This window comes from Rhea americana, unplaced genomic scaffold (assembly GCF_003343005.1).
Source record: "Rhea americana isolate MKP2758 unplaced genomic scaffold, rheAme1 scaffold_80, whole genome shotgun sequence".
NCBI lineage: Eukaryota > Metazoa > Chordata > Aves > Rheiformes > Rheidae > Rhea > Rhea americana.
The window spans coordinates 1,112,938-1,123,798 of NW_028186979.1; the positions used below are offsets into that span (position 1 = coordinate 1,112,938).

General features: G+C 40.8%; 2 protein-coding genes across 2 annotated transcripts in view; both read left to right on the forward strand.

Annotated features, from left to right (window-relative positions):
• DCDC2C (doublecortin domain containing 2C) overlaps positions 1 to 537 on the forward strand; it is a 46,947-nt gene extending 46,410 nt beyond the window's left edge. The window contains exon 13 of the mRNA XM_085322940.1: positions 470 to 537. Within this exon, the coding sequence (XP_085179066.1) occupies positions 470 to 537 (68 nt within the window). The remainder of the gene's footprint in view (positions 1 to 469) is intronic.
• Positions 538 to 8,068: 7,531 nt separating this feature from the next.
• Positions 8,069 to 9,205, forward strand: LOC146585435 (A-kinase anchor protein 4-like). The gene has a single exon (XM_085322941.1). The coding sequence runs from the start codon at positions 8,069 to 8,071 to the stop codon at positions 9,203 to 9,205; it is 1,137 nt and encodes a 378-aa protein (XP_085179067.1).
• The last annotated feature ends 1,656 nt before the right edge of the window (positions 9,206 to 10,861 follow it).

The following is a 10,861-nucleotide window of genomic DNA, read 5'->3' on the forward strand; positions in this document are numbered from 1 at the left end:
TCTGTGCTTACACGTTACCAGTCTTGGAGACCTCCCAAAAATCCTGCAGTGTACTATGTCAGTCTATGACTGACTTCTAGAGAAGTTTCGGATGCTTTTTGGTTAACAGCAGGAGAACAGAATGGAGACAGAATTTTTTCCCCTAGTCTTTCTTTCCCTGATGGTCTATGAGGAATTAATGGAAAAATAAGTTCCTTTAGTCACATTTGCTCTCTTACTTCAGGTATATTCTCACTAAAACCTAACACTCTTTTCCTTGATCTCTAGTTTTTGCTTTTAGTGGAGATACTTACTAGGTCAGAAAGAAATAAAACATAATTTTAAAAATAGTATCACAGAACTAAGTTATGTTATATAGTGTTTTGTGAATCTTAAAGATAAAATTGCATACTATAGTAAAACACCTCAACTATAAAAGGTACTATAGAGACTTATTTTAAAATTTTTCTCAATTTTATTTTTAATATAGACAGTACGGATAACGAAGGTCAAACTGAAAAGCCTGAAGAAGAACCTGAAGAGGAAGATAACAGCTAAAGTCATTTCAAATTCTATATCTTCTTGTGTTATACAGGTAGGATTAGAAGTTGACTAATACATGTTTTTCCCTGTATTTTTGCTTTCTAAGATGAACTAGATTTGACTAATTAACTTTGATGTAAAATGAAAAAAAAATCTATCCTCTCCATCACACACAAAAAAAGGAAAAGAAACACAAGCAAAACAGAAACTGCTGGAATTTGTCTCCAATATAGAGGGAATTGGTAGTCTCTAAGTATCAACTTTAGTCTGTCATCTAAATTCTTTGTGTAGATAGTACATCCTACTTGTTTTAGACCCCAAGGTTAAAATAGGACAAATCTGTCCCTGGAGATTCCTCTCTCTTCATTAAATATAGAAAAAGCTTAGATAAACAGAAGCCTAATATTTAAGTGGCTGAAAACAGTCAAAATGAATCCCTCTTTCTTTGCTGAAAAAGACCCAACAGAGTAAAGCATGTAGTTCTGTAATGTTGTGCCTAGGAATGAGAAAGAAAAATACTCATAATTCTACTAAAATATTTCACAGTAGTTGTTAAGCGCTCTGGCCTTGATGCTTTGTGCTAAACTTGTCATACTCAAATTGATTTAGAAATGTAAAAGTAACAAAGAGTATATTTGTGGATAATAATCTTAACCTATTTACCCWTACAAGGCTTAGCGTTTTCTGAAAGATATCACCTCTGTCTCTGTGCAGAACTTCATGTTGAGGTACTTGAGCTGACATCCTGCTGATAAGAATGAGAAGGTGTTTGGGGCTTTTTCATAGCTGTATGTTCCTTGATATCTTGAAAAGCGATTACTGTTAGCATTGCTTAGTAATAAGAACAGTGAATGGGGATTCTAGAGATTTGGGTTCAACATTTGGTTCAAAACCTGACTTGGTTTGTTTTACCTCACTTGCATTCAAAAGGAATAATGATAATACCTGTGTGTGTAAAATTACCTGAAGATCTTTGAATGAAAGGCATTACTGACATGCTGAGCATTAGTTCTCTGCAATGAACTGTTTTGAGCCACTATTCAGCATTGAGAGTCACCTAAATTTAGGGGTGTACATGTAGGTGTCTACTTGTGCAGCAGCTATTCAAGTTCCTATTACTACTAATGGATATATAGTCAGCAAGTTTACTGGGTTAAGAGCAGCTGACTGTTGCAGTAGCTTAGGCACTAAAGTATGATTCACTTTGGTAAATGTGGGCATCTAGGGCTATTTCAAATTCTCCAGGATATCATACCAGGCCTTCACTTGGACATTCAGAAAGAGGAGGTCCCATGTGTGGATGTCTGTGTAGATATGCTGTGTAGATCCTGAATCTCATGTGTCAATCGTGTAGGTACTCTAGGGCATCTCAGACGGAATTACATTCCTATATGCAAGCAACTGGATCAAGTCTATGCTGAAACTCTGGACACCAAAGACATCTGAATTTTCATACGTTGAAATGAATCTCATTCTAAAAGTCAAACCTTTAGGAATTAAATGAATTCTAAATGAATTCCTCAGTCAGTTGTACTAACAGCTTTTTGTTTGTCTCCTCTGATAGGGACTTTTGATACACTACTGAACTTCTAGCTGCTAATTTATAGAACCTCTGCCATGAATGAAATTCTTTGTGCATCTAAGTCTGACGTAATCTCTTGGAAGTATAGGGCTTTAAGCTTGAATCCTGCAAAATTTCTGTGTATGTTCACTTAACACATTGAGTAGTCTAACAGAAGCTAATACATGTGCATATGTGCATATGTTTGCATGATCAGGCTTTTGATTTTTTTATTCTAAAAAATTGTTTGGGACTTCATTATTCTATGGATCTGTCACACAGAATGTAAGAACAGTCATCTGTATTTTAATACTGCCTTTTATTTTTTCCATTTTAGAATTTTAATGTAGCAGGCTGAGATACACTTTGCAATAAGAAATATATTTTTCTGGAGGGAGCTGTCTCCCACACCATCATTGAAAATAGTGTTTTGCAAAGAAACAAGCAATACATTACTCGTATTTCTTGCACAATTCAAAATGTAAATCCTGAATGAGTGGCTATATGGTCTTTATTGGAACATATGTGCAAACGTTGTATTAAGCTTTGGTGCGTACATTTGAAAATGAAAGTATTTAATTATTTAGTGGCTGCCAAATATTGTAGTTTTTACTCTATATGTTGGTGATGATTAATTCTTTTCGTAATTTTCTGATGAATTATTTCTGTTTCTGCTTAATCAGCAGGCATACTGTGAAATATAATTGCACTTGAAAGAAAATTATCGTCTCATGAGATGAATAAGTTTGATGATTAAATTACATAGAATAAAGTAATAACATTCACATACCCAAGCAGAATGACAAACTCATCCTTTGTTGTGGTTTGATGACCTTTATAAAAAACAGAGTCATTTTAGAAACAATCACATGTATTTCAAGACAGAATATTTGAAAGGAAAGTTAAAGAATTCTAAATAAGCCATAGTCTCAGGGAAAATGTAAGAATTTCACCTTTGTTAAATTTAAAATACCAGCCTTGATCTAGGTTCAGCCTAACATAAATCACTGAGATTAGAAAAAGCTCTTAAATCTGATAGGAAAACATATTTGCTCCTAAAGTTGATTACTAAACTTGATCAGAAATAGGCTTGCAGCTTGGCATTTATATCAGCAGGAGACAGACTTCTGTACAAACAACATGAAACATCTGTTGTTTCATAAACATAGAAGATAAATCCCTTCTTACCCACATTTTTTGTAATGATAAGCCCCAGTTTTTAGCTGTATCTTTATATAATGTAGTATTCACAAACCCAAAGCTAGTCTTTCTTAAAATACAAATCCTTGATTTACATCCAGGCCCATTCTGATCGAGAACTAACATGCATGAGACTGAAAATTTGGAAAAAAGTTTGGCGGCATTACTCCTTGATTGTATGTGACAAAGGCCCTCATTTTATTCTTAAACATGTATTTATGTGTAGTCCGTAAGAGGGAAGTTCATCATAAGCCAAGTCTGTGCATTTAATATTTGAATGTTGTAGTGAATGAACACGTCTTGTGTTTTCATACTCCAAGGGCAAAGACAGATTCATGGTCTCTCTTAACCCTGAAATGTCTGTTGCAGGAGGAGAGCATGTTGATCCATATATTAAGAGTTGTGAACTTCTGGTCCTTTATGTCCAAAAGGACATGTTGTATTGTGCTCTTCCCAAAAGAGGGGCAGGGACTGAAGAAAAGGCTTTGTGGGGTAATGATCTGCTTTGGCATTGTGCCCAGCTAGTCTTATATACTGGAAATGTGGTAGAGATAGCTTCTCTTGCTGAATTAGATTTCTTAGCAAAAAATTACACTAYTCTCATACCCTATGCAGAGCAGCTGCTGTGTTTGTGGAGATAAGGAAACAGAACCTTATTTTGTTCACTTTGATCTACACATCCTTTTTCTATAGGAAAAGATAGGAAGAAGAGTTTTTCTGAGGAAAAGTCCCATGGAAGACTATTACAGTGGAGCGGATACCTGCCATATATTCTCTCTTCCTTAATGTCTTCTACACTGCAGTCAAGAAATACAGGATGGAAGTRGGTGACTGAAAGGACATGTGAATAAAACAGAGTTACCCTATTATCTTTAACGAATTGTTAAAATGGAGTTTTGGTTTTTTTCATATTGGAAAAGAATAATTTCTGTTCGGATGTCATCTCAAGGTGTTCTCAGTAGAAAACACTGAAGTTTACTTGTTTTAGTTGTATGCTTAGGGATATTTTTGATTCCTTGGGAGTCAGAAATATACAGTATAATTCTGAGGAGGCCCTAAACACAGACAATTGAAAAGAAAACATATGGGATGCACTGTCAGTGCATCGCAGAGGCCAGAATTTTAAAACATAGAGGAACTCTTAAGTTTAGCATGTTAGAACCACTATGTCTAGGAATAATGTCTGATACTATCTGTAGAATTATTACCGGTGAGCAGTTTTCTAGTAAGATAGAATTTAATTTGAATGTGGAAAAACAATACTTTGGGATATGTAATACAATACAATATACAGACACCAGTCTAATTAAGTCTGTGTTTTTTTATAATGACCATAAATATAGCTCTGAAACTTATAACTATGACATATAGTCTTAAGTAACTGTCAGAGCTTGTATCCATATGCATGAAGTACAGGATAGTCCTGATTCAAAGTGGAAATCTTTATTTTTGGATCTTTCCCGTACTTAACTTACATAAACCCAGACGAATGAAGATCGTARTATCATCTATGGTCTAGTCAAATTTGTATGCTACGAGAAGGTCACCCCATGCCTCAGCAAAGACGCAACACAAATTATAGGGATCACAGAATCATAGGATGTTCAAGATGGGAAAAGGCCACTGGAGAGTGTCTGGTCACTACCCCCAGCTTAGAACRGGGTCTGCCAGAGCAGGTTGCTCAGGCCATCTCCAGTCGAGTTTTGAAAATTCCCCAGGATGGAGACTTCACAACCTCTCCAGGTAACCCATTCCAATCTTTGACCACTCTCACATCAAAAAAATTTTCTTCTTACTTTTAAGTGGAATTTTCTGTATTTCAGACTGTGCCCATGGCCTCTCATCCTGTTACTCAGTGCCACTGATAAGAGTATGGCTCCATCAGGGTGGACAGAKTGTCTAAGGGTAGTTGCTGGAGAGCTCCATGTTGTACATATATATGCTTCCCACTAAGGGTCCTTCATCGAGATCATCCAAAGAGGAGAACAGGATGAAGCCATTAGTGCTATTTGTGTTTGTGTGAGTGCTGAGGGTTTCTATCTGTTCGTCTGTGTGGCCAGCTTTGTGTCTATATGTATATGTGTTTGTTTATGCTTACTGGGAATACATGCTTAGCCTTGCTACTGGTTGAATCTGAGGGTATGGAGCTGTGGCAGCCCCACCTATGATGTGCTGCTGGATTTGACAGCCCCTAACATYTGGCATAGTTGRCAGGATCCAGTTGGGCTGTGAGTATTCCCAAAATGGCAAATTCAAAATTTYCCATGTGGAGAAGGGACCGATCCTTTTGCARATGTGTCTAGTGTGTTAGAATTATTTACCAAGCCTTTGGAACATTGTGAGGGAAACTTCTGGTGTAATGGGTAACTGGGTCAAGAACAATCTGGCCTTTACAAAGACTGAGGTRTGAATCAGCTCCTGTGGGTGGAATTGGTTTATTTGCATAAAATGCAAACTTAAGAACACATATTCAAGTTATTTTGAAAATAAGTAGCCCAACACAAATTGAGGCCTAAACTATAATTGCTATAAAGTCAGTAGAGACTCAAGAGAAACAGACTAAGTCCAGRTTCTCTGCAAACCACTCCTTGGAATTTGAGAAATGTGGTTACAAAGAAAATTGACAAGTCGCAAAAGCATGTTGTTAAYTTAAGAGTTTCAAACTTTGTGGAATCAGATAGAGGGCTCTGATTTGTACAGGAAAAACAATGAGCCTTTGTGAGGAACAAAACATTCAAATTTTGACCTCACCTTCCTAGGATTTGATTCTTTTGTCTCACCCCCATCCCCCGCCCCAATCTCTTTCACTCAATACCCTCCTTTAATTCTTTATTTGAAACGGAATAGTAAATACTGTAAGTAGTGCAGACAGTGTATGTGCAAGTACTGTCAACAGTGTGCACAGTGTATCTATGCAATCCCGTGGCAGGGGCCTGGGAACTGAACGCCCAGGGGCACTGGGGACCCTCCACGCCCCTTCCTAGGGTCTGACTTGACCACAATGCATCCATCCCCCTTCACCTTCTTCCTGGAGGGAACAGAGTGATCTAGCTTGCCCTGAGTGCCTGCCTGGTTTGGCCCCATGCTGCTGCTCCGCTACTGGTGGCCTGGGCACAGCCACACCAGCACTGYAAATACTGGGCTCAGCCAAACCAGGCATGCTGGGACTGGCTCCAAACACTCTGTTTGTCTTCGATATAAGGACACTTGTCCCCAGTACAGGAACTGGGCTGGACAGTGACTCTGCTCTAATGTAACTGTGATACCAACCCAGATTCAGTTACCAGAGCAGGGTYGGGGTGCAGGAGTCAGCTGGGCTGGGACGCCCTGCCTAGGCATYCCCATGAGTATGCTCAGCCCATGGACCACTGGCACTTCCTTGCAGGGTCCAGGGAAGAGAGAAAGGAGAGACTGGGCTGCTTTCCTGTCACCTGAAACACCTCCCACATCCCTTCCAATAGCTGTATGCAGTTTGGATCAGAGCTATAGTCATTTGACACTTGTCCTGTAACTTATGCTTTATGAGCTTCTCCATGATATTTCTCTGTGGAGGAAGGTTCCCCATGTGAGATATCTGCTGTTTCCTTGGAAAGAGCTTGGCAATCTGTAAAGAAATGTATCTATAAAACTGCATGCAATTTTTTCAAATGGCGTCGGCTCCTTGCTCACATTTGGTTATACGGGCATCAAAGACATTCATCTTGATTGAAACCTTGGCAAACATGTATCAGAGTACAAGGAAATCGTAGAGCTTGGTCAARGCTTTGCAGTGCATCACTGACTATAGGTGACATCGCTGGCTGTAGGTCTGTGATGTCACTGCTGCTATAGGAACTGCAGGCTGGCACAGCAGAGCAACGCCGGCCAGTCGGGGAGCATGGACAGATGAGAGAGGAAGCAACATCAGCGCTGGCAGCAGCTCAACCAGCAGAAGGAAACTGATTCTTCATGGTCCTGTTAAAGACTCTGCTCTCAGCCTGAGAAGGAGCGTGAGGCAGCGGGGTGGTCCTGGCCTGGCAGGCTTGTGCGAAGGGGACATCTGCCACCCGGCTGGGCAGAAGGACGAGGAATGTGAAGTGATGTTCTGCTAGTGTCACCAGCTTGAGCAAAGAAGCCAAACGTTCTCCAGTAACCAAAGCTGCTAGCCAGTGCAGGAACACCTCTGAACCTTGAAACAAACTTCACCTGGAGAATCTGGCAGAGCAAAGAGGTAATTGTCGTAAAGGAGGCAAGATAAGATACACAYGTAGAACCGCACWAAAGGCGGCGAGGTACTTCAAGGGCTGGAGGAGTGATCTGTTCTTTGAAAGAAGGTTCAGCTGGTGAACTCCACGTTGTGCACCGATTCAAGAAGGACCTTCCAAAACAGGCAGTTGTTTCCAGTCTATTCTGGCCTGTTCAGATGTTCACCAGCATAACAGTAGTGACCAGTCCCTAAGCCATGCCAGCGAGACTTCACTGACGGGCTCCGGTGGCCAAGCAGGAAAAAAAAAGCAATATAAAGCCTCATACTGTGTAAATAAAGCCCATTCTCTGGCTGTGCAAGTGTCAGGCAAAGCCAGAGAAAAATTGGCAAGCAGGGCCGGCAAGTGCATTCACCAGTTAACGGTGGGACGATTCACTAAGTTTCTGTGAGCACAACTGCATTGCTGAAGGTGAGTGAAGCTGCTGAAGCAAGCACACAACCCAAAAGGTAAGCAGCCACCCACAAGGCCACAGCTAGAGAAGGCTAGTAAGAGCAAAAGCAACCCAGATTCCAAGGAAACCTCCCTCTTCTGAGATACGATGGCWAATCAAAACAGTGGCAAGCAAGGAGAAAAACAACTGAGTCATCAAGGAAAAAAATCGGGGCAAGATGATTCTGGAAGCAAGGCTCTAACTGTTTCTGCAATGGTGTCTGTTGCTTCTGACATGGTGTTCTCTTTGCTGGAAACCATGCAAGTACAAAAGAAAGGAGGTAAAAAAATGCCAGCCTGTGTATTTCTGCAGAAAGTTCTCCTGGAACACACCAAAGAAGTCATATCAGATCTGATAGATTCAACCATGAAAAATCTGCACAGTGTTACTGGGGTGCTCATGAAAGACACTGAATTTGTTTCCACACTGAATAAGAATCTGTTTAATGTAGGAAGCCTGAAAGCTGCCGAAATTTTGGAAGCCATGGTGAAACGCCTGCTTAGGGATTTATCAGATGAWAAAGSRCMYGCCRSAKSTCAAAGCTTAGCATTTACAGCACTTAAAGCTAGGTCCCAGTCAGACTTCAAATCTCAAGGCATGCGAATTGCAGCAATGAAGGGTGAAATGCATAATCTAGGTAAGGATAAGGATAGAGGAGCCAGTACATCTCACTCATCAGAGAGGTATTCAGAAAAACATTGCTCAATGGATAAATAYGCAAAAGACCTCATCATGACTGCATTAATGCTGATAAAGCAGCATTTACTGCAGCAGAATAATGGTAACAAAGACTCTCCTGAGTTTGGCAGTGCTTCCTTTGGGTTTGTTCATCGAGATTCTCACTTAGAGAATGCTGGGAYATGCCAAAGCTCAAAATCCCTTTCAGCATATTCAAAAAATGATCTACATGAACAGTCCAGTTTTCAAAAGGGAGATGTAACAAGTAAGCTCCTAAGCCTCATACAGAAGCTCATATGTGAGGCAGGCTTCAATATGGATGAGAGCTCCAGTGAAACACATAGGAGCTCCAACAAGTATGGCAATGCAAGTGAGTCCCAGAAGCAATTTTCATCTGGACAGCCATGTTCATCCATGGATCAGTTAGATGGTGTAACTCAAGTAAATGAGCAATTCATTGGCCAACTTGTTGAATCTGTGATGAAACTGTGTCAACTCATGGCCCAAGGAAATGCTGCYGAGTTAGCAACAGGTGGCTTTTCRGATGATCACAGTGCTGCTTCTTGAAAAGCCTCCACAGCTCTCTCAAAACCTTTGTAACATAATCAATAAAGAAAGAGGAAGGAAGAAAGACCTATGACTATTTTATTTACTGCTTCAGCAGGGCTTGAAACCTAACCAGACACCACCTTCTCAGACCTGTAGTGCTGATACCACATGTTTGTGTGAAATCAAGGGATGTAGAGCAGGGAGGAAAATCAGAAAAGTGAGGAGGTTGGATGTGGCAAAAGGAGGTCTTGTGTTACAAGACCTGCCCAAAGTAGCTTGGAGGAGGTGAAATAGTGGATACTGGCTCTAGATGCAGTTTAATGTTCAATTATGCCTGTTTCATTTACACCCCCWGCTAGCAGCTAGACAGATGCAAACACTCTCCACCTTCTTCCCTGCAAAGAATGACGAGATGACAGGAAAGCGCCTCCTCTTCCCTGCGTCATTCCCTGAGCCTTGTGACTCTCGCCAGCAGGAGCAGCCTGCAGTTAACACAATTCCCTACTTTTGTGGTAGCCCCCTCCGTTGGGAACGGTAGTGACACTGAGAACRGTCTTTCTCCTTTCACCCTGGTATTCAGCAGCAAAGCGACAAGTGGGTGCGGGGGCTTTACACGGCTACGCACAAAGGTAGAAGTGTGTGGGTACACGTAYGTGCATACACATGCGCACAGCGAGAGCGAGTGAGAGGCAACGTGGACAAGTTACTGACTGTGACATAGCTAGCAAATGTCCTTACTACTAAGTTCCTSGAAACCACCAGGTGGCAAAAATATTCTCAAATTTGTTCTTTTAAGAGACCTACAGGCCAGATTATTGTTATRCCCRTCGTTTGATCTGCCAGAATGGCCTTGCTTCCTAGTAAGTTAGACATCCTGAGTGCTCTACTTATTCTGGATCCTTAGTACAAACGCAGTCTGGGCCAGCACGCAGCTGTAGTTTGGGATAGCTCTGTAGTTCTAAGCAGAACTACACCGGTTTGCACTAACAGAGAGAGTGGTGTTGGGCTGCAGCACTAGATCTTTCCATGAAAAAGAAAAAAAATACTCTGTTCTGATTAGTGGTAAATCCAAACCAGGTGTTTCCTCATGGGCATCACTGAACTTTGAATAGGTCCCTTCCATGGATTCAGGCTATAATGGGTGGCTCCTTTCTCTTCCCTTAACAAAAAGAAATCTTTCTATCTCAGGGGGGAATGGGAGGAGCGAGTGTTAGTTGAATTTGGCAGTTCTGGTACAGTTACTATGCCAGTCCTTTTAAGGCCATTTCCCTCATGMTAGAGATAAAAATGAGCTTTCCCTGCAGTTTGATGAGGCATTTGTTTAGGGTTGGCCCTGCAGGTGCAACCATCGTGTCCAGTTGTTCATTCATGCTGTGACTTATTTTTTGGCAATCATAGCCTTTTCATCCTCACTTCCTAAATACTGTTTTGCATCTCTTTGCTTAGAGAGAAATGTTTACACATCTAGTGTACATAATACACATAAGGTGTGCCAAATCTGGCTTCTTTCAGTGCTATATTCCTCCTGTGATATCGTTAGCCTGTTATAGTCAATACTGTTGGCAGCAAGGAGGTGGGCATCTCAAAGATATCCAGTGGCATGGAGAATTTGAAAGCAAGCGACTTTTTGTTTTTCCTTCTTTCTACTTGTCACCTGTAAAGGGAATTGCAGGC